Genomic DNA, 27287 nt, shown 5'->3' with positions numbered 1-27287 from the left:
GCAGTTTGTTTACCTTTGCTTCTTGGCGGATACTTAACTAGTTAAGTGCTTTAGGGTGCTTAGTTGCTAGTTCCTTTGAAGTATTGTATTGTTTTGCCTGGGATTGACCTCCTGCTTCTGGATGACCAGCTAATAAATTTTGTGTATCCGAGAAACTTGAACTCGGTGCTCAAGAGCCAGAAGGACAATGCTGCTGTTAGCTGTTAATACTAAGAACAGTGACTGCAAGTGATTGAAATCTTTCTTTTAATCTTTTTTTTTTTTTTTTTCCTGGCCGCACTACGCAGCTTGCAGGATCTTAGTTCCTGAACCACGTATTGAACCCAGGCCCTTGGCAGTGAAAGTGTGGTATCCTAACCACTGGACTGCCAGGGAGTTCCCTGAAATCTTGATTATAAATGGGAAATAACTTTTTAACGTCTAGCCAAGCAGAGAGAGAGAGAATGTAAATAATTTTTGCTCAGATCTCTTGAGAAGATTGAACATCTCTGCTATCTTAGGATCCCTTTATCTGTACTTCACATTGCCAGCCCTCGGGTATTCGACCTGTAGACTTTTTTGGGGTGCACGTTGTTTTTTAAATATTGAATCTGAATGTCTTTACCTGCGTCTTGATTCCTCTCAGTCTCCTCTCTTCCATAGTCCCCACCTCATGTTACCTACCTACGTATTGTGTTACCTGTTGTGTTTTGTCCTGCCTGCTTTATTGATTGACTTGGCCCTGGAGGCATTGTTTGCTGACCCTCCTGAGTGCATGATTCTAACTAGCCTTTGGTGAAGGCGCCCTTGGGTGTTTGAATAAAACCTGGTGTTGGGGGGTGGTAATAGTGACTTTGCTCCGTCTCCCAGTCTGTATGCCTAATGTTTCCTTTGGGAGAGGAGACTTGGTGTCTTCATTCTAAAAGGTAGCAAGAAAGAATAGGTTGCCTCTGCCAGTCAATGATGCACTTCCACCATCCGTGGCAGAAGTCAGAAGTCTAGGCTAAGGGTTCAAGTGCCATGTCTGATTTTGGGGCAAGTCACTACCTACTGTCAATGAAAAAATTAATCAATAGTCAGTCTAAGTAAGAAATGGAAAATTTTATTCTAGCCAACCTGAGGATTATAACCCGGAGACAGTCTCTCAGAGAGCTCTGAGAACAGTTCCGAAGAGGTAAAGGGAGAGGCCAGTAGATGTGTGATTTTGGCGAAGGGGTGCATGTACTTCAAGCGCACATCTTGGTAGAAGGTTACTGCTATTTACGAGGAACAGGTAATCTCAGTTAATGGTTTTAGTGCTTTCTAAGTATGGGAAGATGTGAGAAACTGGGTCCATAAAATCTTCTCCTGAAAATATCTGAGGGCCATTTCTGCCAGTTTTCCCAGAGCACAAAATGCCTCATCCTGATCGTCACCCTGAATTCTTTTCAGGTGTATTGTTAGGTCAGTGACTGCAGTGGCTAATGGCCTGATTCTTGTAGAACTGGGTGGTGGGCAACATTCTTTATTGTACAGTCCCTTCCCTTTCGGTCTTAATTTCAGCCAAGGTTTGGGAGACATTTCCTGACCAATTTGCCCCATGGCACTAGGAATGCTCATTTCCAGGTCAGGTGAGGATTTTGTTGATAGGCCACTTAATGTGCTATTACTCGGCTAGGCCCTGTTAACAGTAGCCAAAAGCTTCTGGACCACGTGACTTACTAGTCTGTTATGGTCCAGGAAATGGTTCCCTCTTGTTGCTTCTTCCTGTATGTAGGGTTAGACTATTACAGTCATTGATCTTACAGAACTGTATATCTGGTCAAGTGACCTAGTCATCATTAATTTTATTGGAGGCTCAGTCATACATTTGGTAGTGCAAAAAATTATAATCTGGTAAAACAGGTAGAATACAAGTAATAGAGCTAGTAACGTTAATAAGGTCATAAGTAAGTATTTAAGCTGAAAACTTGCATTAGGTGCAACCCAGTATCTCCCCAGGTTGTCTGACCAGTCTGTTCTGCACCAATCACTGTGTTTAAGCAAACTGATATATTGGCATTGTACATAAAGTTCACCAAAGATGTCTGCATGTACGAGGCAAGTGGTAGGTCATTCTGACTCCTTACAGGATTGAGAAAGGAACATTATCTACTAAGGAGGTGCGTAGCCGACACCAGAAGAAAAGTGGATCTTTACCGTTGAGCAGGTATTTCTGCCACTGGGAGGGTGTGGTTAATGCATAATACAGGTGCACAATGCACACTAGAGGGGGAGGGAGGGGGCCCAAATGGGCAGAGGAATCTTTTGTGTTTAAATTTTTCCTGTTTTGTCTTAAAATAATTTTTATTTCATCACTACCTTTCAGCTTCGTTTTCCTCATTTGTAAAGTCAGATTAATAAAATCTGCCTTGCCTGGTGATGAGAGGTAAATAGAGCATTGAGTAAATAAAGCATCATTCAAAGACAATGCTGGAGCAGAGCGTGTTGTTGCTCTGAGTGTGAGGGCTGCTCTCCAGCCATTGACAGTGTGGCCTCTGTCCCATTAGAGTGCAACAGGACTGGCTGAGGGGTCTCTTTCTTGGCGCCCCAGAGGACTAATTTGTATGTTGTTTACTGTAAGAGTTGTATTGCTTAGTGTTGTATGAAAAGGGAAAGGAGAAAGCAATAATAAACATGGAGAAAGGGGACCCCCATTAGACTCTAGTGCTTCCTGTTTTATTCCAGGGGTTGGGCTCACCACTGCTACTCCCACCCCTGCCTGTTCGACTCCTTTAAGGTAAGGGACTGTGTGGATTCCCTCCCCCATGGAGACCCTCTGAAGGGGGCACTCGAAGCAGAATAAGGGGCACTTGAAGCAGAATAAGGGACACTCGAAGCAGAATAAGGTCTGAGGTCAGAAACAGAGTTTCTGAGGGATACATCTAAATTGCTAGGCCTGTTCTGGAAATTTGTTCCTTTGGGGCACTTCTTAGATTTAAGATCTGGACTTTGGAATTGAGCTCTGCTGTAGTCCTTCCTCAGGAACTGTGTGCTTGCACTCACCTGGCTTGGGGTGCACAGGCAGGCAGGCAAGTTGGTGATCCCTGTCAGTCTTTTTTTTTTTTTTCTTCTTCTGTACACGGGCCTCTCACTGTTGTGGCCTCTCCTGTTGCGGAGCGCAGGCTCAGCGGCCATGGCTCACGGGCCCAGCTGCTCCGCGGCATGTGGGATCCTCCCGGCCCGGGGCACGAGCCCGCATCCCCTGCATGGGCAGGCGGACTATCAACCACTGCGCCACCGGGGGAGCCCTCCCTGTCAGTCTTTATTCTACTTCTTAGTTCCTGCGGCCACACACCAGCCACACTCCTGAACCTTTTTGCTTCCTCCTCTTGAGGTTTAGGGTTCAGTTCTCTCACTTACTAGTTGCGTAGCCTTTGGCAAGTCAGTTAACCTCTGAGCGTGCAGCAGGGGTGCTGTACATCGCTTGAGTTGTGGTGAGGATTAGGGTGGTGAAGGAAGGACCTGGTGCCTTCCTTACACATATCTGTGGCAAGTGTGTGGAGAGTGTGCTCCCACCACCACTACTGTGAAGTGCTTAAGGCAGCCTTAGATTTTATTTGGAACATGGAGAGTGTCACTGCCTTTGGATCCGGATAGACCCAGTTCATATTCTGGCTCCACCCCATAGTAGCTGTGGAACCATGGTCAGGTTACATAACCGCCTCTGAATTGGTTTGTAAATCATTTGTAAAATGGGGCTGTATCGCTAAAATCTTGTTTCATAGGATTGCTCCTTGACTTATGTGTTGGGTACTGTTTTAGGCACTCCGGACAACTGTAGTGAATGAAGTTTCTACTCTCATAAAGCTTACTTTCTAGTGCAGAAAGATGGACAATAAATAATAAATAATATTTTATATACACACACAATGAAGAAAAATAAAACAAATAAAGGAGCATAGAAAGTGACTGGCAGGAGTACCTTTTTTGTTTTTTATTGTTTATTTTTATTTTTTTAAAACTTGGCTGTGCTGTGCGGCTTGCGGGATCTTAGTTCCCAAACCAGGGATTGAAACCGGATCCTCGGCAGTGAAAGTGTGGAGTCCTAACCACTGGACCACCAGGGAATTCCCCAGGAGTACCTTTTCTAAAAAACAGTCAGAGAAGGCCTCTCAAATAAAGATAGGCTGAGAGAGCAAGCCATGTAGAAGCTGCAGAAGTACATTGCAGGCAGAGGGAACGCAAGTGCAAAGGCTCTAAGGCTGAATTGTGCTTATTTTATCTAGTAGGAATGGATGAAAGAGAAAGTGGCAAGAGATGAGGTCAGAGGTAGCAGGGAGCCAGATCCAGTAGAGAATAGGAGGCCGTGGTGGAGATCGCCTTGAAATAGGAAGCCATGTGAGGGTGTTAAACGAAAGTTAACTTGGTTTTTAAAAAGGTAGTTTTGGCTGCTGTGTGTAAAATAAACTTCAGGGGCAAGAAGGGAAGCACAGAGACTAATTAGGATACTGTTACAACTGACCATTCAGGGGCTGTTGGTAATTTGGACCAGGGTGGTCACAGAAGCAGAAGTGTTGAGAAAATTCAGGGTACCTTTTGAAAATAGAACCAACAAGATTTGCTGATGTGGGTGTGAAGGAGGCATCGAGATGAGTGCAGAGTCTTTGGCCTGATCCCTAGAAGACTGGAATTGCTGAAATGGGGTGGGTAAAGGGAATGTGGGAGGAGCAGGTTTGGGTGATTGGGTAAAATCAAGAGTTGGGTTTTGGACACAAAACGTTGAGATACCTTTTGAAATCCAAGTGGGAATGTCAGGTTGGCAGTTGTGTATCAATGGTTTTAAAGCTGTGGAACTAGATGAGATCACTTAATAAGCCAGCTTGGATACAGAAGGGGCAAACTCTTCAACCTCAAGGGATCAGGAGAGGAAGAGGAACCTATCTTGTTATAGGAGAAATCAAATATGGAATGTGAGAGGGAACTACCAGGAGAGTAGTGTCTGGAGACTGAATAAAGAAAATGCTTTATGCATTCTAAATATAAAAGCTTACTTCAGTTAATTAATGGACTTCCCTGGTGGCACAGTGGTTAAGAATCCTCCTGCCAATGCAGGGGAAACGGGTTCGAGCCCTGGTCCGGGAAGATCCCACATGCCGCGGAGCAACTAAGCCCGTGTGCCACAACGACTGAGCCTGTGCTCTAGAGCCCGTGAGCCACAACTAGTGAGTCCGTGTGCTGCAACTACTGAAGCCCGTGTGCCTAGAGCCCGTGCTCCGCAACAAGAGAAGCCACCGAAATGAGAAGCCCGCACACTGCAACGAAGAGTAGCCCCCACTCGCCACAACCAGAGAAAACCTGTGTGCAGCAACGAAGACCCAACGCAGCTAAGTGAAGATTTGGCATTTACCAGTGATTTTGGCCAATGACTGCATGTCTTTGGCAACTTCGACAAGAACAGTTTCAGTGGGACAGTGGGGCTTAGAGAGCTGGATTGAAGTGAGGTGGTGAATGTTACCCAGAGCAGGACCTGAGCCAAACATGGGGCGCTGGATGAGTGCTAGTTGCTGTTATGCTGACATGACAGATAGGACCCACCAAAGTAGGTCTTGCACATCAATACACACCATGCCTCTTGGGTCCTTAAGACACTCAGTCACTAGTTGCCGACAGATGAAATGTACAACAGAGGCACATCTTATTCTAGGGTTAGATCTAAAGCAGTGTTGTCCAACAGAAGTATCATGCAAGCCACATGGGTAATATAAAATTTTTCTAGAAGCCACATTTGAAAAGTATAAAGAAACAAGTGAGGTTAATTTTAATATTTTTAATTTAATCCAGTATATACAAAGTAGTATCATGTCAACATATAAATATTGAAAATATATTAATGAGCTATTTTACACTTTTTTTTTTGTACTAAGTCTGGGAAGTCTGCTGTGTATTTGGAACTTAAAGCACGTCTCAGTTTGGACTGGCCACATGTCACGTGCTTACCAGCCACACGTGGCGGTCACCACTGCACTGAGTGGTATAGCTGGATCTAGTGCAGAAGAGAGTGTGCCCAAAGGATTCCCTCTTCCTGGGCAGGCGCAGAGAGGTCCAGAAAGCTGTAGCGAACTTGGAAAAGAAAGCAGGAAGTGGTTGTTCCTTATGAGCAAGTACGAATTGTTTGGTCTTTACAGTGTACCACCCCAAAGCCTTTTGTGGTTTTCTGGTGTGCCTAAGTTCTTCCAGTTCATATCATGCTGGCCCTAGGAGTTACAACTAATTTTATGCAGTAGTTTTTTTTTTTTTTTGTGGTACGCGGGCCTCTCACTGTTGTGGCCTCTCCCGTTGCGGAGCACAGGCTCTGGACGCGCAGGCTCAGCGGCCATGGCTCACGGGCCCAGCTGCTCCGCAGCATGTGGGATCTTCCCAGACGGGGGCATGAACCCGTGTCCCCTGCATCGGCAGGCAGACTCTCAACCACTGCGCCACCAGGGAAGCCCATGCAGTAGCTTTTTGAGTAGTGTTGATACCAGATATGTTTTGTTTTTTTGTTTTTCTGGAGGGTTTTTTTGGCTGCTTTGGGTCTTCGTTGCTGCACGCGGGCTTTCTCTAGTTGTGGCGAGCGGGGGCTACTCTTTGTTGCGGTGCGCGGGCTTCTCTTGTTGCAGAGCACAGGCTCTAGGCACACGGGCTTCAGTAGTTGTGGCACGTGGGCTCAGTAGTTGTGGCTTGAAGGCTCTACAGGACAGGCTCAGTAGTTGTGGCTCATGGGCTTAGTTGCTCCATGGCATGTGGGATCTTCCTGGACCAGGACTTGAACCCATGTACCCTACATTGGCAGGTGGGTTCTTAACCACTGTGCCACCGGGGAAGTCCCCAAATAATAAGAACCATTGCTGACTGCAGCTATAGTAATCTCAGATGGTTTTCCAAACCTAGATTTTTTTAAAAGAGAGATGGGTCCATTATCAAATACCTTTCTAGATTTGAATATCTCCGTTTAAGAAGTATCTTATTTGGGGTTCCTTTTTTCTTTCCCTCTATTCATGTTTTCATTCTTTCTCCCCAACTTTATTATGCCCCTTCTCTTCTCCTTGAAACTCTAGTCCTTTAAGTTTCTGCAGCTTTCCCTGACTTCTCATGGCAGGCTCGTCCCGCCTTCATTTCTCTTTCCAAAACACTGTTGATACAACCAACGTGGCAACTGTGGTTTACCTGTCTTCTCCCACCTGGCTAGTCTCTCCTCATCAGCGGGGATTGCCTTACTCATCTCTGGGTTTCCAGCTTCTAGCACATCTACTTTATAGTAGGTTTTCCATAAATGCTTGTCTCCAGCTTTTTTTATCACCGTAAAGCAAAAGGAAAATGGCCTTGAGATACATTAACAAAGCGTAGACTTCCTTAGGGAGGGAGCTTTAGAACTATATCCTGTGCCCTACAGTGGCCCACGTAATTAAAGTGGAATGTTTTCCTTGCTGTGGGAGTAACAGAGGAAGGAGGAATGTTTTGCGGGAAATGGAACCTTCAAACAGACTAACCTGCATCTGTATTAAAAAGGCAGCTGATGGCCTAGCTGTGCCCCCACAGGTCTTCTTTGTGTCTCAACTTCTGATTTCTGCCTTTTGCTTTTTCTGAATTACCCAATCATGTTTGCTCAGGAGTTGAGTTGATTTTCTGAACTTGACAGTAATCCTGAAGCACCCCTGTAAAATCAAACCTGGGGTGGTACGACTTTGGGTGCTTCCCTCCCTGGAGCTAGTCGGGGGAGGTAGAATAAGCAGAAGCGTTGGAGACGGCCAGTCCCACTGGGGCAGGACAGTGTCACTGCCATGCCACTGATGTAGAGAAACAAGGCGGGGATGAAGCACGGAGTTACACACGTCGATATGAAGGTTGTTTGGAAGAGTCTCTATGGATTGCACATCTGGACTTGAAATGACCAGTGGTGCACTTTAAAAGTTACAGAGACCTTCTCATCCGGTTTTAGACCAGATTTTGCTGGTTCTCCCCATGAATTCTTTTTGCTTTATTCCTGAATGAAATTGAGGCCCTCGTGGAAGGAGCCAGAATCCCATCCTTGTGTGTGGCATGGAGACACAGGCACCTTTCTGGGGAGACTGCTCTCCAGGAGGCCCTGACACAGGCAGTCTTTTAGCCAGGGGAATGGACGCTGATGTCCTGCCCAAAACTTAAAGACATTAGGCCCTGCTTGGGCACTTCCTGCTATGGTGGGAGTTCGGGAGCCAGAACGTACTTGGAAGGTGGTCTCACCATCAACTCCTTGACAGCGTCTTCTCTTTGCTTCTCATCAGGACCGGTCAGGCTCTGGTTCTGAGAGAAACACTTGTACTTTCAGGACTCCTGTCTCTTCAGATCCCCCCAGTGGTCTGCTTGTAGATATGTGCTCCCCAATTTGGGATAGCTGGACGAGACCAGATGAGCCTGTGGGGCATAGTGGTTCACAGGGAGCCCAAGACCAGTTATTAATTCCTTGAATCTGAGAGGAAAATCAGAAAAGATCCTCTTCTGAAATGGAAACTGACAAAGAGAGGCAAATTGCCCCGGAAAAGTCACTTAAATAGTAACTGTTGCTGATAAAAGGATGTTATTTCCTAACTCAGAGCCAAGACCTCTTAGACCTCCATTCAATACAAGATTACTTGGATTCTTTGGAGTTGTGCTGGCTGCATTGGTGACCAGAGGATTTGGGTTACCAGCGAGAGGGGTGCTGTGGTGGAGCAGGACACCGTGCGGTGGGGGCCCTGGGGAGCTGGTAGCCGGAGGTCAGGCTCCGGAAAGGACAGGACACCTCCTCCCACCCCCCCTAGTGTAACAGATCAGGATTGGGGTTTGTTCACTCTGTCTCCTACGAGTGTGGCTAGTATGAGTCAGCTTCACCATCCCTAGGTGAGCTGGTAAAGTCTGTTTTTTGGGACAGTGAGCTGTAATGGTGCTGTACTTGCTGTACTTTGCACCAAGGCCCAGAATAACCTATCTGTTTCTCTCTTCTGCCTTTTTTTCCTCACCTCTTAACCTTCTCACTTTTCTTTTTTCCTTCCTCATGCTCCTCTTAGTGTTACAGGAGTGAGGCTCTCACTGTAGTCTGCCTGTCCTTGCACATACATCCTGGTCCTCTTGGTTGCCTCTGCTCCTTTTGAAGGTTGTGGCTGGGTCACGGCTTGGGCTGTTTGAGGCATCTCCTCCCCTCCCATGCTTCCATTCCCAGCTCTCTGCTGGAGCTCATGTGAGCATAACCATCGCAAGGCTGAGGTCCCCGGCAGCCAGTGAGGCTATGCTGCTTCCCTGGGTGAGCTGAGTTTGCAGATGTTGATGTCTCGTGTCGCTCACCCGGTGGCTGTGGCTGTGGCCTTCCCCTGCCGCCCATGAGGACGAGCCCATCCAGAACCACCTTGCTCCCCACTGTGGCTCTTCATGACCTCCTGCTCCCCCCATGCTTGCTTTCTTTATGGTTTCGCTTGTTCTCTCAGACCAAGAAGCATGTACCTCATTTTTGTAGAGGGGTAGCTCCACAGGAGGAGTGATACCTGTGCTTGGTAACAAGAGATCTTTTGTTTAGAATTTTGACCCAAAGAGAGGTGGCCACCCCACTTAGCAGAGAGCATCATCTTCTGGAGTCTCTTCAATGCTACTTGACAAACAAAGAGCTTTTCTGGAAGGAGAAGCCATAGGAAATCAAACTTTCTTAACACCTCCCCTCTGATTGCTTATCCCCTAAAACTTGCCTTGTGTCCCGGTGACGCTTTCTCACTCAGAGCTGAGTTATAAAGTGATGAGCGTATGGGTTTCTTTCACTGACACGGAAGTCCTTGGTCCTCTAACACAGGAGCCTTGACCTTGGGCCGGGCCTCTGTGCATCCTTTTAAAACGAGAAGGTGCCCTTAGATAACTAGATTCTTTGTTGGGGCCCACATCTAGATGCTTCCTCACACATTCTGAGGCCTGTTTAATTCCTTTGGGCTATTGCATCTCTGGAGGAGACAAGCATTCTCCTTGTAGTGCACCCTGTAGGAAAGTTTCCACTTGGTCCAGCTCTTCAGAGCATGAGTCTGAGAGCAGATTGATTGCAAAGCCTTGTCCAAGGAGAGAATGGACTGACTCATGGTACCTGGACAGACTCCAGAGTGAGATGCAGTGCCCTCTCTAGCTGCTGGCAGAGCACCCCTCTCCTGCTTGGACGGCGCTGAGCATGCTGGTGTACAGCTGGCCATCTGGAGGTGGCCAGGATCCACTTTCCACCAGAGCTGTTGGGTTCATATCTTGTCCTCTCATCTGATGGAAGAATTCTTCAACTCTGATAAACCATCCTGTCTGACGCGATGGAAATTGATGGGAGTATTAGTTATTGGAGTGCCAGAGAGCAGTGTAGGATTCGGGGGCTATATGGAAGAGGGGATCAATATCTAATGACTCTAGCAGCATTTCCAAGGGTTTGAGCACTCCTGGGGGTGTGGCAGCACGGGACAGGGCCTCCAGAGGCCATAGTTCTAGGGCTGCCTCCATGATGTACACCTTGTGACCTTGGCTAAGTTCCTTAACCTCCCTGAGCAACTTGCCTTCATCTGACAGAGACGGATACAAGCTACTTTGTTTATCAAACAGTTGGTGTGCCAGAAAATGAGTGTTTGGGAGTGTATTGACAGCCATTAAGCATTATAGTCCGTGTGCCCTCTTGAAAGGCTTCTTTCCACCCGAGCTGTATTTGCTGGGCTTGGGCAGATTCCGCGTCTTCCCTAAGGCCTTAGAGAAAGAAGGAAGCAGTTTGCCTTCCTGAGAGGAAACCCGGATGCGACCTGTCAAATTCAGCCACTGTAATGTGTGTTTTTCCACAGTGTTTTAAAAAATCAGCTACCGTGTTAGGCCCATTTGCCTCTTGTCTTATTTGGCCCTTAAGGAGATATGAAAGCCAGAGTTCATATAATGACGTTTAAACATTTAGAGCTTTCCCATAAAAATCTCCTAAAATAGCAGCCCTGGCCGTGTCCCGTAGGGGGAACGAGTGTTCTTTGGTGCCTCACAGCCCCGCACCCCCTCACTGTGCTGCCTGCTTATGGAGTTTGGTTACTTGCCCGCCTGTGGAGGCATTTGATTTTGACTGTTTGAAGACACCTGAATCCCACAGATGTGAAAGCTTGCATTTATGATGGAGAAACTTGAATAGGAAGTCTCATCTTCAGATTGGAGCAGAATGATAGTGTGGAATTTTAAAACTGCACGTTATTTGTGAAAAGCCCATAAAAGCTAGTGGGCATTAGACTAATGTGAAACATAGTATTTACTCAGGCAGTAACACTGTTATTAATCCAAAAATTTAGAAGAATTACATTACTGACTGTGCTGTGGCATAGATTCTCTTTGAGTGCGTGTCTGTCTGTTCACAGAAAACATCTAGGCCATTCTCTTACCCTCCGTGCACCATTTCTATTCAGTCATTTAACAGCCATCGGGTGCCAACTTGTGTTCCATGCTTGAGTGAGAGGTTTTTGTTCTGTGGCTTCCTACCCCCTCCAGAGAGTTGATGGTGCCCTCAGAATACAGTTTGTTGTGCTTGCCTAAATATACTGTGGGTCTTTCATAAAAGCAAAAAATTTTAAACACAACTCAGCATCAGCCGTAATGAGTGTCAGTGTCAGACTCGATTTAAATTCAGCTTCATACGGTTAGGCTAGCTTCATCTTGCTTACAGGAAACTAAAATAAGGACATGGAGAGACAAGAAGTAAGAGAAGAAAACATTTCAGGGGATACTAACCAAAAAGAAACTGGTATAGCTTTATTAATGTGAAATAATAGATTTTAAGGTAAAGAAGATTACTCCACAATGATAAACTTTAATGTACTAGAAGGAATAATTCTTGATTCTTTCTGTAGTCCATAGATCAAACAAATCAGTAAGAATGTAGAAGATTTGAATAATATGGTTAACCAGCTTGAACTGCACAAGAAATACAGAGCATTTGTGAAAACTAGCTACACGCTGAGCTCTGAGATGGAACTTAGCAAATTTCAAAAACTTTTTACTAAGGTAGTCATTCTTAACATTTTGCAAGTAACAGACTCCTTTGAAAATCCCATCCATCTTATAAGTCAGGGTTTCTCAGCCTTGTCACTGTTGACATTTGGGGCTAGATAATTCTTTGCTGTGGGGCTATTCTGTGCATTGTAGGATTTTAGTGGCATCTGTGGACTCAACCCACTAGATGCCAGTAGCAGCTCCCTTCCAGTAATGACAACTAAAAATGTCTCCAGATGTTGCCACACGTACTGGTGGACAAAGTCACCCCTGGTTGAGAACCACTGTTATAGATCTACTCTCCAGAGAAATACATAATTTTGCATAATCCAGTAGCTGGATGGTCTTGCCCTTGCAGGTTGGTGGAACGTTTTTTAAGAAAAAGCAGTGGGACAGCCAAGGAGCCTGGAGGTTTGGGCTGTGCTCTGTGCACAGCTTCCCTGTCCCGTGCATGGAGGCTCGTACACGAGGCTGTGGAGGAGCTCCTGGTGCTGAGTGCCTGAGGACTCTGACTTCCATCCAGTTCCACAGATGTTAGGCTTCTGTTTTGTTCTAGGCCTTTTGCTAGGTGCTACTCACAGTTCAAGTCCATACGAGTAAGAAAAATAGATCATAAAATATGTGACACATATGATCATGAAGGAATGTGAAAGGGAGAGCTTATGTCTGAGGAGCAGGTGATTAACTGTATGGGATCAAAGAAGACTTCAGAAAGAAGAGGTGGACATTCAAGCTGGGCGTTGCAGGATAAATGGGAGTTTGCAAGGAGGCGGAGATTGCAGGCAGGCGGATCAGCACGCTGGGTTCTGGGGGTTGCCACAGTTCGGTTTTGCTGTGGTGTAGCACAGGAACAGAAGCTAAGGGAATGTGTGGGCGAGGCATGCTTAGGAGCTTGGACTGGATCTGGCAAGCAGTTGAAGTGTTTTAAGTGGGGAAGTGACACAGTCAGACTTACGTTTGGAAAGTTGATACGACTGGCTCTGTGAAGGACTGATTGGTGACCAGGAGACTAGTTGGAGGCCATGCAAAGAACCCAGCTGAATGATGCGGTCTAGAACTCTCACCGCAGCCACGGGGATGGAGGGAGATGAACCTGCAGGGAGTCAGAGCCCCAAATCCCGGAGTCTCATAAAGGGAGGGCTGCATCCGTTACTTCAAAGGACACAGTAATGTCCCTGGTCAGAAAGGACAGTGCCCTTAGCTCTGAAAATAAAGACGTAAGTTTTTATTTGAGAGAGATTTTTTTCCACTTTTTATATACATTTTTTTCCTCTAGGAAATAGACAGACGGTTGGAAAAAAAACTGAAGATCACACAAAAGGAGAGGTAAGGCTGCTGTCTGGTCTGAGGGCCCATGCTCTCTGCCGTGAGAGCTGGGCAGTCAGTGGTGTTCTCCAGCTGGCCATTAGATACAGGCAGGTCAGGCTCCTGGGCAGCGAACCCTTCCCTTAGGGACACGGTGGCTTGCGGCTTTGGCAGTGAGGCTGGAGTGTTGCACCTGCCTCCTGCCTTAGTGGGCACCCTGTGTGAGGTGGGGGGTGACAAGTCAGAAGGCTTCGGCTTGAGGCCTGACTCTGAGGTTTGGAGCAAGTTGTTTCCCTTTCTGGACATCACTTTCTCTCTCTGTGACACGAGGAGGTTGGACAGATGATTTCCCTGGGCCCTCCGTGACTTGGTGGCTTGGGGCATTACGAGGGTATCCTAGAAGAAAAGATTCTTGGGAATCCTTCAAGACCTTTAAGGATAGCTTTTTTCCCCCACCCAGGCAGCAGAGGAAGTGGGTTTCCGAAGCAGGTGAAAGTTGACTTCAGCAGTCTGTCTTTGTCCTGGTAACCTGTCAGCTTCCCGCAGGGACAGGCGGCAGGGAGGAGGGGGGGGCCTCTCTGGACTTGCTTGATGAGCTGCACAGTCATCCCCAGGGAACTGGGGGTGCCCTGCCCGTCTGCTGACTTTCCTGGCTCCCTGCCTCTGTGATCCGAGTCCTGGCTCCTTGTCTGTCTGCTCATCTCAGCAACGACACTAGCGCCTGGTTACAGTCCCCTGGCCATGCTGTCCTGTCCCACCCAAGACTTGTTCCAGCCCCCCTGGCAGCAGCCCTCCAGTACCTACTCCTCCTGACAACCAAGGCTCTGAAAACAGGCCCCTGAGCGCTATTTGGTTCTGAAGAGAAGCTAGTTGACTGCTCTGGGGAGGGTCTCTGTGGCTGTTGAGGGGTGGCTGTTCCTGCCTGGATCCCTTGTTCTCCTGTGGCTTTTGTTTCTTCCCCTTCCTGTGTCGTTTTCCTCCTCCCCTTGTGGACACATTGCCCGATGTGCACATCTACCAGCCTTGGACAGTGCTTTTCCTTTGAGCACTGCCAAGCACTGTTTCCAGGGTCGTCCTTGACCCCAGCCCCGCCGCGTCCAGCAGACCAGAGAGCCCTGGTGAGGGAGGGGTCTCTGCTCAGAAACTCTTCTGAAGAGGCCATCCAGTGTCTGGAGTAGCTTGTCTCTGGGAGGCACAGGACACTCACCAGAGGCTGAGGCAGTTTGGTAAATCCTGTCTTGATGCCAGGCAGGGACGGCGGAGCTGGAGTGTTTGGTCTGAGCGCATGTTGTGGGACCTTGACTGGGAGTGAACACTTTGCTGATCCCCAAGCTAAGGGGCTCCCACCGCACTGGCCTGTTACACGCTGGTCTGTGTAGGGAAGCTGGGGTTTTAACTGAGGCCATTGGATTCTGGACAAGAGGTGTTTTGCCGCAGGGGCCCGACAGTGGTTGATGTGACTTTGACGAACACGGGGATAGAAGTCCCAGAATGAGCTGGCGTTCCTGCCCCCCTTGCCTGGGGTTCGGTCTGAGGAGCAGACCTGTGGGCTGTGTGAGCTTAATAGGCAAGGTTGCTCTTTCGAGAAACCCTTCTTGAAGAGTGAGAATTTTGATGTCTGGTCAGAGGCCAGAGAATAACGAATAGAATTAGGAGGGGGAGGGAGAGAAAAGTGGTGAGGGGTGGGTATGGGACATGGATGGGGCCTCTGTAGTCAAGGGTAGGACTTGTGAAGCTGTGTTTGCTCTTTGTCAGCAGGAAATCCAAATCTCCTCCCAAAGTGCCCATTGTGATTCAGGACGATAGCCTTCCCACGGGGCCCCCTCCACAGATTCGCATCCTCAAGAGGCCCACCAGCAACGGTGTGGTCAGCAGCCCCAACTCCACCAGCAGGCCAGCCCTTCCCGTCAAGTCCTTAGCACAGCGGGAGGCAGAGTACGCGGAGGCCCGGAAGCGGATCCTGGGCAGTGCCAGCCCCGAGGAGGAGCAAGAGAAACCCATCCTCGACCGGTGAGTGTAGCTGGCAGGGGTGACCTGCCAGCCAGACTTGACCACTCCACCAGGCCACCTTGAGGAGGAGGAGGAGAGTGGGCTGGCTGCCTGCAGAGTAGTGAAAAGCAGGCAGAATCACGGCTGGAACCATCGTGGCTGCAGCTGCCCACCCAGGCTGGTAGGGCTGGTTTGTTGTCTGCACTGGCTCCGGGACTGCTCTGAAAACTTTGCTGGCATGCTGCCTCTGCAGGCGCCAGGGGCCAGTGTGGCATACAGGGTAAAGGCATGGACTTTGAGTCAAAATCAGCCAGTCTGAGCCCATCTCTGCCACTTAACTTCTTTTTTTTTTTTAATATAAATTTATTTATTTATTTATTCATTTATTGGCTGCGTTGGGTCTTCATTGCCGCCCGCGTGCTTTCTCTAGTTGTGGTGAGTGGGGGCCACTCTTAATTGCGGTGCGCGGGCTTCTCATCGCAGCGGCTTCTCTTTGTTGCAGAGCACGGACTCTAGGCATGTGGGCTTCAGTAGTTGTGGCTTGAGGGCTCTACAGCGCAGGCTCAGTAGTTGTGGCGCACGGGCTTAGTTGCTCCGCGGCACGTGGGATCTTCCCGGACCAGGGCTCGAACCTGTGTCCCCTGCATTGACAGGTGGATTCTTAACCACTGCGCTACAGAGGGAAAGTCCCCCTTTGCCACTTAACTTCTGCTTAACTTAGACCTACTTAACCCCTCTGTGCCTAGTCTGAAAAATGGGATAATGATCGTACCTGCCTCGTCCATTTGTTGTGCAATTAAATAAGTGGTGGGTTCTGGATGTTATCTTTTGGGTCTTATAATGGCCCACTGTGATGTTTCTGTGAATTTTCTAAATTCTTGTCTATTCCTGGCATTTTTTTTCTTTGCAGTCCTAGAGGTTGTATTATGTAAGTTTGTCGCCTCCTGGTAAAGCAGTATTTGTTGAAACAGCCTCTTTCTAACTTTGAGACTCCTCCTTGGATGGTGTATTCTGGGACTTGAAGTGCTAATCTGTACCTTATTTCTATGCCTTCATTATTTTGATGGACTTGTTATCTCTCCTGTAAGCCTTCATTTGGCAAAGTAGAAAAAGTTCATTTTCTTTTAGTTTTCCACAGTAATGTGAGTCAACCATTAATCCCATGATTTGGAGAGAAGCAGGAGAGCAGCAGTGGCGGGAGCCAGGTCACTCTGATGAGCTCTTGGTTAGAGGTCTTTACCTTGGCCCGACCTCTGGGGAGTCTGTGCCATGAAGTTCTGTGGAAGATATGCTATCCATGGTCACTGCCTCTGTACAGGATGGGCCCTTGAGCACTTCCTCTGCCTCCGGTGAATGATGGCGAACCAGCCTGTGGGGAAGAGTGCTGCAGGCGCTAGAGGTGAACATGGACCGTCCACCCCACCTGCTCCCAGGGGCTTCCCAGCTTGGAGCTGCACTGAGTCCGCTTGCCAGAGAAGCAGGCTCAGAGAGCCAGAGTTGGCTAATAGCCACTGTGACTTCTGCCCCAGCTGCAGAATTGGTTGATTTTAAGATTTGGGGGCCTCTTTTATACCCTTTTTCAGGCCTCACTCTGATCTTCTTCCCTTCAGGCCAACCAGGATCTCCCAACCTGAAGACAGCAGGCAGCCTAACAATGTGATCAGACAGCCTCTGGGTCCTGATGGATCACAAGGCTTCAAACAGCGCAGATAAACGCGGGCAGGGAAGGATGCCGCCGCCACCGCCGTCACCACCTCCTAGGTCGTCCGCTGCGGGTCGCATTGCCGTGGCAGACAGCTGGACTTGAGCAGAGGGAACGACCTGACTTACTTGCACTGTGATCCCCTTTGCTCCGCCCACTGTGACCTTGAACCCCATGCACTGTGACCTCCCTTTCCCCCCCTTCCCACTGTGATTGGCACTTCTACAAGGGCTGTCCCAAGTCCATGGAAAGGGAAAGGGTGGGGGTTAGAGGAGGGTTGGGGGAACCCACCAAGGACTCAGAGTAGAGTCAGACAGTGCCACTTGGCCGCTTGGGGTGAAGCCAGTGCCAGCAATAACAGTTTATCATGCTCATTAATTTGGGATTTCAAAACACAAATGAGAACTCCCGTCCACCCACCCTCAAGTGCATGTCTTCATCACTTAAAAGCAAGTTCCATTTGAAGATATCCTTTCTTTTTTTTTTTTCTTTCCTATTTTTGTTTGTTTATACGAATATTTGATTTGCAAAAAAAGTACATGGGAGGGGTTTTAGCAGTTTAATGAATTTTTAATTGAGAAAGGGTAGTTTGGTAGTCTACTTAAAAATGTTTCTGGTCAATCCACTAGAAACATTAACCAATAGGATTTTGGTGAGCTTAGCTTCTGTATTCCTACTGCCGCCGAGAAAAGGGGCAGGGCTGTGCAGCCCAGGACAGATGAGCACCCCATGCCTATACCTCCCTCCCCCCAACTAAGTACCAGAGCATCTGGGCCCTACCTGGAGACTGGGCCAGCTCTGTAGGCTCAGAGAGCCTGGGGAGGGTGCCAACCCCTCACCTTTAGTATTTTGGGAGATAGGGAAAGTGAACAGACTTTCCCTTCCAAAACCCCTCAGGGTGGTTCCCTACCAGCTGGGCTTACTACTTCTAGAAGAGGGCAGGGAGTGAGGCTGCACTCCCGGGCTTTAGGAGTGAGGCTGCAAGCCTTGCTCAGTATTTTGCTGTCAGCACAAGGAAAGCCAGGAGAGAGTCTGACTCCAGGACTCTGAGCCTCCTGCCTAGTGTGGTCAGAAGGTAGGTGGGTCTTCCCACTCCAGCAAGGCTTAGAACTCTCAAGGGTCTGTGGAGCACCATCTCTGTTGATGGCATCAGCTCGGTAACTCTACCCGGTACATTTCCCTTGTGAAATCACTACCTTGGGAGCAGACCATTCTGAATAACATTTGGGGAAAGACAAGCTGTGCATTGCAAAGATTGGTAATGACAGACCGGTTCCCCATAGGCCTAGGTTACCCTCGACCCCTCTTTCCAGAGCAAGGGCCTGGAATGAAGGCAGTTTCCCCTCGGTCTTTGGAGCCTGGAGATTTGCTTTGGCTCTTTGAGGTGGAAGAGGCTTAGGGGGCCCAGCCCAGAGCAGCTGTGTGTGTACAATCTGGTCCCTCTCAGGCTGTCCGATCTCTTCCGTTGCACTTCGCCTTATATCCCTCAGCCAGCCAGACGGCCTCCTTGCTCAGCAGATGAGTTTTGGAGTGGTTGGTGTGACATTTGTGATTAGGGCAGCTCGCAGTGGCCAAGGTGGCAAGCTAGGTCTTGCAGGCTCGCTCCACCTTTGGTTTGCTGGCTCTCAGCCTTGCCCTGTGGGGATGTCAGCCGGGCCCAGCAAGCCTTGGCCCACTACATCTTCCCATTAGGAGGAAAGGTCAGCTGTTGGTTAAGTCAGTAACTAGTCCATAGCACAGGCTTATAACTGCGTGAAGCCAGGATATTGTCCGTGAGCAGAGGTGGAACAAAGCTTCAGTCAGTAAGAACCCGCAGAACATTAAATGGTGCCCACGTTGCTGTTCTGAGGGGAAGTGACCTCCAGGAGTGGGCAAGGGAGAAGGTTGCTGCTGTCTTTACAGTTCCACTGCCCTGACCAAGTTTCCACATTCTAAACGGATAGTGTCCATCCCTCATGTAATAGTGGTTTCTGGCCCAAGATGAGACTGTCCTTTTCAGTTGGAGAAGGTACAGAGGTAGGCCAGGTGGGAAGGCCAGAAGTGCTGATTGCTCAGCTGTCGGGACCACCTGTTCTTGCTGCCCTCCTCTAGTGGGAGCCAAGGGGAGGCTGGCCGATGGGTGTCTGTGGATCAAGGATGTAGTAGGGACTGATGCTCCCACCTCCCTGCGGCCAAAGATGGGGCTCTGCCCGCTGTGTGCCTGCCACCACCCACCAGCGGTCATGTCCTGGCTTCCCAGATGGAGAGGTGACAGGCAACATTTTAAAGAGAAAGAAATGAAAACAGGAAACTATTGTGTTGGGGGGAGGTGGGAGGGAAGATGAGAGAACGGTTTGGATTTTGTGTGTGTGTTTGTGGTTGTTTTGGGGTTTTTTTGGGGGGGGTAGTTGTAACTTTCCTTAAGTGCTTTTTTTTTTTTTTTTTTTTTTAATTTTTTAAAAGTAAGCTGCAGGCTTTGGCTTGGAAAACCCCAGGGGAGTTGGGGGCAGAAACCTGAGGCTGCTGCCCCTTTATCTGCCTTCATGGTACTGTCCCCTTCCCCCAGCTCCTCCCTGACTCCGTGAGCCAGGCCTCAGACCTTCCAGCTAACTGCTTCCCATGAGCCACTACTCTGATGTCAGCCTATAACCAAAGGAGCTGGGGGTCTGGGCCTGGTGACCAACCCTTCTCCGCCCACTCAGTCAGGGTGCTCCCCACCTGCAGGCAGGAGGCAACACCCTATCTGCTACCATCAGCCCCTTCCAGAGCCCACTGCCTCACCCCACCCTGTCTAGCCCAGCCGTACCCTGCTCTGCCCCATCTGGGGATGCTCTGCTCAGGGATGGGCCGGCAGGGCTGCCCCAGCCTCCCTGGTAGGCAGAGACTCTGGAAACCTCTGGGGTCCTGTTTTCAGCCATGTGATCCCAGGGGTGCATATGGGCCCCTTGGGTATCTGAACAGAAGGGCATGGGAGGGAGGGCCGCACCCCTGCAGTCCTGCCCTGCTGGTCTAGCGGGTAGCTGCCCACCCTACCCCACCCCGCACTGCGGGCTCCTGAGTTGGCAGATTAAGCATTTTATAAATTGTATTTTAAATACATGTTTTAAACTTGTCAGAACCTTGTCCTCATTTCAGTTTCTGGCCTCCTAACCTCTTGCTGTGGCTGCTTGTTTAACCACTGGGAAGCTATCTCTGCTCAGTCCTAGGGAGGGGCTCTCGCTTTGAGTAATAGGACTGGGGTGGTGTATGGATTGGGGCCACGGACCCACATGCTTAGGCTCCAAGGGAAGGGCACCCCTGGGTCCTGGCCCTCTGTTGGTGAGAGCATGGCTGAGGCCCCTACTGCCCTTCCACAGGGTCTGTCCGTTTTAGGGGCCAGGGTCTTTCCCAGGTACTTCCCTTATGTTCACCATTCCCTTCAAGCAAGTGGGAAAGAGAATTCCTGCCCTTGTGGGACTCCTAGTCCAAGGCGTGGAGACACCCATCTGAGAATAGTCCCAGCTCTGTGCTTTGAGAGTGCACAGGAGGTCAAGACTTTGAACCCAGGGCCACCTCTAGCAGGACTCCTGACTCTCGGCGGTGTTTTGAGGCGAGTCTTGCTTCAGGGGCTCCGAAGCCTGAGGGAGGCTGAGGCCCTCCACTCTGAGAGCCGAGTGGAAGGGTGAAAACCTGGGGCCTTCCCTGGCACCAGGCACAGAGGCTGAGGTTCTTGTTGTTTATTGGCTTACCAGGCCACAAAAGCAAAATCCAGCAGCAGTCCCTGCCTGATGACCCGTCCGTCTGCAGGCCCTGATTGCTAAGCTGCCCAGAGTTAGGACTCCGCAGGGTCAGTGGGTTCGAGCCGGCACAGAACTGAGCCACTTTCGGCTGTCAGAGCTGGGTTCCCTAGGGAGAGAGGTGGAAGAGAAGGGTGGGAGGAAGTGAGCCACCCCATGTGCCCAAGGGGAGAGGAGTCCTTCCCAGGGAGGTGATGGGGCCAGCAGTCGGGCTCAGAGGCCTGATTCCAAGTCCAGTGTTCTTTTATCCCAGGATGCCTGGAAGAGGACTGCTGCAGGGGAAGCTTCCCTCCACCCAGCTGCTAAGCCTGTTTCCTACTACTCCTAACATGGAATCAGACTCAGGCAAAGGACTTAAACCCCCTGCATGAGAAAGGCAGGTAGTGCTACCGAGTCCCGGGCACAGAAAGGCGTAAGTACCCTGACTTAGGAACAATCTACCTGGGACACAGACTCTCAAAGGTTAGTTTCTTCCCCCTTCCATCCTTTCCCCTTTTTCCTCCCTGGAACAACAGTCTGTGAGGCATCTCTTGGAAGGATGGATTCCCCTTGGGTTAGGCCAGGGACTTCATAAGGAAGGAGGTGGATGGGCCTGGGCTGCAGTCCCTGCCCTCTGGGTACCCACCTGCTTCCTTGAGATCTAGTCTGGAAGAAGAGGCTACGGGTGTCAGGGCCCAGGCTGGTGGGAGTACACAGCTCCAGCATGTAGTGGCTGCCCTGCTTCCGGCGGACCGTATTGTCCAGCCTCGGGCAGAGCGGGATGCAAGGCACCTGGGCATAGGGGCTTTGCAGGTTGGCAACTGGCAAAGGTGGCAGAGGCAGGAGAGGGGAATGTTTCAGAGCACGTCCAGTGCTGGGAGGCAGGCAGACCCATGTGAAATCCCAGCTTTGCCACGTAACGACTTGGGTGGGTTTGGGCAAGTAACTTAACCTCTCTGAGCTTCTGCATAAGCTGGAGCTGGTGGTGGCATCCGCCTCAGAGTTGATGATGAGGATTAAAGGGGTAATACATGCAAAGCACTCGGCTAAATGCTGAGAACAGTGTAAGGGCTAATACCTGCTTAAAAAGGAGCACATGGCTTTGGGATGAGTCCTGGCAGAGTCTGATAGGCACACTCTAAAGACTCTAGAAAGCTTCTAGCCCATCACTTGGCACACAGTAGAAGTCTGCTATTACGGGAAGGTAACCTTGCCCAGAGAAAAGAGCACAGCTTTTAGAGTCAGACCTGGGTATAATCTCCCCTTTCTGACACGTGCTACCTGTGGGACCTTGGGCAAGTTGCTTAAACTTCAGTTTTCTCATCGTGAATACGTGGGGTAAGTATGTGATTATGAGGATTAAATTCTAGCATGTCTGCAAAGGGCTTAGCATAGTGAGTGACCCCAGAGGGTGCTCAATAAATGATGAGGTGGGATTGCTAAGCACTCTTCCTTCTCAGTCCAGGCTCTTGGGACCAACCTGTGCTCAGGGCTAAGGCTCAGGGGAAAGGGTGTGCGGAAGGCTGGAGATGGGTGGTGATTATCAGCCAGCTGGCTGATGCCACACAGTTAAGCCCGAAGTGGGAAACCATGTCTCAGCTCCTGGGCCTGGCTGTGTGGCACCCAGGGCCCTCACCATAGCTCTGCTGCTTCAGCTGGCTCAGGATCCTGAGGGCTCTTCGCTCTGGGACTTCCAGGGTGTCTGCCTGCTGCGGGTTGTAGGGAAGCTTCTTCTGGGACTGCAGCCAGCCAATGGCCGGTTCCATCTCTCGGGCCTTACAGGTGCCTTCCTTCAGCTTCTTCTGGTAATAGCTGGGGAGGCAGTGCCACCCAGCTCAGCCCGGCCGTGTTTAATTCACCCTCCTCCTCCCTCACTCTTTCTGAGCCCCTGTTCTGTCAGGCCAGCTCAGGAGCAGGGCCACAAGAGATCTGGGTTTTAGTCCTGGCTCAACCATTAACTTCCTGTAACTGTGGGCGAGTCACTGCTCTGCTCTGGGTCTCGGTCACCCCTATAAAGTGGGGGGAAATGGTTATCTCTGCCAGTCATTGGAAGTCACTTGACTTCTCTAAGCAGATCAGTCAGCGTTTTTTATAGGGTTAAAAACAAAGATTAAATAACAAGACCCATTAAGCATTCAGCAAATTGACTCAAGGAAAGAGCTTGGTAAATGTTGCCCATGATTTCTATCACTGGTATTTTTACTTAGATGTGCAAGTGCTTTGTAAGCCAGCTGTGCAGTTAACTCCTCCTCATCTTCCAGATCGCAGTTTAAAGGCCATCTCTTCCAGAAAGTCTTCTCTCCTCCAATAGACGGGTTAGGCTCCCACTATAGGCCCCCTGACAACTTGTACTTAACCCTATCACAGCCCACTTAATACTCTTAACTCATCACTACTTGCCTTTTCCCCACTAGACTGCAGCACCATTCATTCATTCATTCAAATATTTATTGAGTGTTTACTGTATGCTGGCCACTCACCTAAATGCTTGGGAAAGAGCAGTGCAGGAGATATTCATATAAGGTCCTTGTGTCATCTCTCAGCCCCACCTCTTAGTCCAGCCACTGTCACAGCAACCACTTCTACGTGGGCCTCAACCAGCTCTGCACAGGGACAACCTGGCCCAGTCTCACCTCAGATCTTACCTCTTGCTGCTTGCTCCAGAGCCTCTCTGACACATATGCGCCCCAGAAGTGCAGGGGAGTTAAACACCTGTGTGGGGCACCCTTGACAAAGGAACCAGCAGCTGAGGTATACAGGCTCCTGTCTCTTCCCCTGATGGTTCTGAGCCACCATTCATAGTCAGAAGATCCTGGGGATGGCTGACTCAGTAGCACATCATTGTATTGGCTCCTCCTCCTTCTGTGTTCATGTCCCTTCCCTCACTTCTGCTCCCTGGTATCACTTTTTAAATCAACTACCTAGGCACATATCTAGTGGGAGAGTCGGACCATGAACAAGTAAATAAATTATGGTACCATGTGGGGAGTGATGGGTGTTCTGAGGGAAAGTAAAAGCTGAGTAGGAGGTAGTGATGAGCTATTTTGTCCATAGTGGTCAGTGAAAGTCTCGAGGTGGTGGCATTTGAGCAAAATGAGGGGAGGAAGCAAGCTAAGTGGATATCGGGAAGAAGCCTCTTTCAGGCAGAGGGAATGGCTTGTGAAAAGGCCAGGAGGTGCGAAAGAGCTTGGTGAGCTCTAAGAAGAGAGGTGCTAGAGCTTGTGTGTGAGGGAGAAGGGGGTAGAAATGGGCAGCAAGATGGGAGGGCCAGACTACCTGAGACTTTGTAGACAGTGATGAAGGCTAGGCATGCTACTCAGAGTGTTAGGAAGCCCTTAGGGCTTAAGCAGGTGGTTCTGCTAGGACCTCTGCCTATCCCTGAAGCCTGGAATTTTGGGTTTTAATGAGCTTCACACAGAGAAAATAGAAAATGAATACCAGAGCCCTCAAATGGAGATTGGATCTAGACCCCTGTGTAAAATTAGAACCTGAAAAGACAGCATCCTGAGTAAAAAGATGGACTAGGAAATAACTTCACCCCACAGGGGTCAACAGGACATGAGCAGAGTGTGTGCAACTTTCTCAGTCGCAATTTTAAAGGAAATTGCTTGCTCTCTACTTCCTCTCCTTCCCCTTCTTGTGGGCTTGAATTTAGATGTGTTGCTGGTAAATTGGCTTAGGATTGACCTAGGGAATGGTGGAAGAATAAGTGGGAAAGAAACTGGGTGCTTGAGCAACCTTGCCTTCCTGCCTGCTTCCTCCAAGCCATCAATATGAGAGAAATAAACTATATTGTTTGAACTGTAGTACATTGGGGTCTATTCCTTAATGAATACACCAATCTAGAATTCTGTACCTAGCTAAATTATTCAGTAAGTGTGGTGGTAGAATAAACACTTTTGTAGACATACAAAATCTCAAAACTCATGCCTCCCATTCATCCTTTCTCAAGAAGGTACTGGAGGGCATGTTCTTCCAAAATGAGGGCATAAACCAAAAAGAAAAGGAAGATATACATACAGAAAATAAGAGGTCTAACACAGGAGAAAGACAAAAGTTAAAGGAAGATGGTGAAGGGAGATCCCACAATGGCAGTGCAACTGCCATAGAGGACAGCCAGTTTAGATTGGATCACTATAGCTTAAAAGACAGAAATTTCAAGGGCTGGCATTCCCATATCTGTCGCTGAATTACTGCCTTTCTAACCCCAAAAAGCTACTGGTGAAACATGCTCCCGTTATTATTTTTTTTAAGCAAATCAAACCAAGAAAGAGTAAGCAAATCAAGGAAAAGTAAGACATGTGATCCAGTAGACAGAATTCCAATCAGAGGGAAGGAAGAAAGAATTCCTAGGATGACAACAGACTCCCAAGATGACGGCTTTGCAGCATGCCTAAGAAGAAATTAATCCAAAAATGAGAAAAATGGAATTATTTAGAAAATGCCTCCAAGAAAAAGAAGCTCTAGGAAGGTACAAGAATTGTCAGTGAGTACAAAGAAAAAAAAAAAAGGCAATTGTCAACTTTTAGGAAATGAAAAAATAAGAAAGGAAATGAAATCATTATATAAAAAATGCTCAGCTATGAATAATTGTGTAGCCATAATATTAGAAACCCCAAATATTTAGTAAAAAAATGATAATATATTTGAATGGGGAAGGAGGAGCTGAGGGGATAGTTGTATCAGACAGCTAAATTCTTACCATAACAAGAAGTCAGTAGATACAAGTCTAAAAATCATTAACCAAAATATTGTAGTACATCCATATTATGTAGAAGTAACTGCCAGAAATATTCAAGAAAGAAAGCCTGGAGAGGGTGTGGAGAAAAGGGAACCCCGCTACGTTATTGGTGGGAATGTAAATTGGCACAAACCACTATGAAAGACAGTATGGAGGTTCTTTTAAAAACTAAAAATAGAGTTACCATATGATCTAGCAATCCCACTCCTGGGCATATATCTGGAAAAGCTGAAAATTCTAATTCAAAAAGATACGTGCACTCCAATGTTCATAGCAGAACTATTTACAATAGCCAAGACATGGAAGCAACCCAAATGTCCATCAACAGATGACTGGATAAAGATGATAAAATATAAAATGGAATAAAAAAAGAATGAAATAATGCCTTTTGCAGCAACATGGATGGACCTAGAGATTATCATACTAAGTGAAGTCAGAGAAAAGACAAATATCATATGATATCACCTGTATGTGGAAAATTTAAAAACGATATAAATGAACTTATTTACAAAACAGAAGTAAACTCACAGACATAGAAAACAAACTAATTGGTACCAAAGGGGTAAGTGGGGGGGTGATAAATTAGGACTTTGGGTTAAGATATACACACTACTATGTAGAAAATAGATAAACAACAAGGACCTACTGTATAGCACAGGGAAATATATTCAATATCTTGTAATAACCTATAATGGAAAAGAACCTGAAAAAGAACATATGTATATATGTAACTGAATCACTTTGCTGTACACCTGAAGCATTGTAAATCAACTGTACTTCAATTAAACAAAACAAAAGAGCCTCCCCACAAAGAAAATAAGGTCCAAGCGGCTTCACTGTAAGTTCTGTCAAACTTTTAGAGGAGACTGAATACCAAGATTTCATGCACTCTTTCAGGACATGAGAACACGTAACTCATTTTATGATGCCAGCATTATACTAATAGGAACACTATATATCACCCAAAAAGCAAGTTAACGACCAATGTATCCTTTGAACGTAGGTGCCAAAATTCTTAACAAAATAGCAGGTTGAATCCAGTAATATATTAAAAGGATAATACATTACAACTAAGTGGAGTTTTTCCAGAGAATGCAGTTAGTTTACATTGAGAAATCAGTTTTATCTACTATAGTAACAGAATGTAAGAGAAAAACCTTATAATCATCTCAAGATGCAGAAAAAGAATTTGACAAAATTCAACTCCCATTCATAATAAAAACTCTCAGCAAACTAGAAATGGAAAGGAACTTCCTCAACGTGATAGAAGTATCTACGAAAATCCTACAGCTAAAATCAAGCTTAATGGCGAAAGATTGATTGCTTCCCCCATGATCAGGAGCGAGGCAAAAATGTTTGCTGTCATCACTTTTGTTTTACTTAAGGTCTTAGCCAGTGCAATAAAACAAGCAAAAGGAATAAATGCTAATGGATTGGAAAGGAAGAAGTAAAGCTGTCTTTATTCACAGATGACATCATTGTGTGTGTAAAAATCTTAAGAAATCTATTATAAAAAGCTACCAGCACTAATAAGTGAATTTAGCAAGGTCATAGGATACAGGATCAATATACAACAATAAACTATACTTCTATAATACCAGCAATGAGCAATAGGAAAATGGAAACATCTACAACAGTATAAAATATGAAATACTTATGGATATATATATATATATATATATTTTTTTTTAAACTTCTTAACCATGAACTCTCATGCTTTGCAGAGGTCTAAACTCTCAGCACCTTATCACTACTTATGGATATATTCAACAAAATATGTAAAAGATCTATATCTTGAAAACTACAAAATCCTGCTGAAATTAGAGACCTAAATAAGTGAAGAGTTATACCATGT

The 27287-nt window shown here is 47.7% G+C and overlaps 2 protein-coding genes across 4 annotated transcripts in view; one reads left to right on the top strand and one right to left on the bottom strand.

The window, feature by feature from the left end:
- SZRD1 (SUZ RNA binding domain containing 1) overlaps positions 1-25459 on the top strand; it is a 31850-nt gene extending 6391 nt beyond the window's left edge. The window contains exons 1-4 of one of the 3 annotated variants that reach the window (XM_029228334.1): positions 9973-11973; positions 13238-13287; positions 15022-15276; positions 16866-25459. In XM_029228334.1, the coding sequence (XP_029084167.1) occupies positions 11866-11973; positions 13238-13287; positions 15022-15276; positions 16866-16968 (516 nt within the window). In that variant the 5' untranslated portion in view covers positions 9973-11865 and the 3' untranslated portion in view covers positions 16969-25459. Of the gene's footprint in view, positions 1-9972; positions 11974-13237; positions 13288-15021; positions 15277-16865 lie in introns of those variants that run through there. The other 2 variants (XM_029228333.1, XM_029228330.1) reach the window with 2 other exon arrangements.
- The window catches only part of SPATA21 (spermatogenesis associated 21), a 33508-nt gene continuing 25585 nt past the window's right edge, over positions 19365-27287 (bottom strand). Inside the window, 3 exon segments of the mRNA XM_029227045.1 lie at positions 19365-20821; positions 21338-21512; positions 22328-22503. Of these exon segments, the coding sequence (XP_029082878.1) occupies positions 20764-20821; positions 21338-21512; positions 22328-22503 (409 nt within the window). The 3' untranslated portion in view covers positions 19365-20763.

The sequence above is a fragment of the Monodon monoceros genome, unplaced genomic scaffold (genome assembly GCF_005190385.1).
Source record: "Monodon monoceros isolate NGI ecotype Baffin Bay Population unplaced genomic scaffold, NGI_Narwhal_1 Super_Scaffold_18, whole genome shotgun sequence".
Lineage (NCBI taxonomy): Eukaryota > Metazoa > Chordata > Mammalia > Artiodactyla > Monodontidae > Monodon > Monodon monoceros.
Note: the sequence above shows the minus strand (reverse complement) of the source record. Positions and strands in the feature narration are given on the sequence as shown.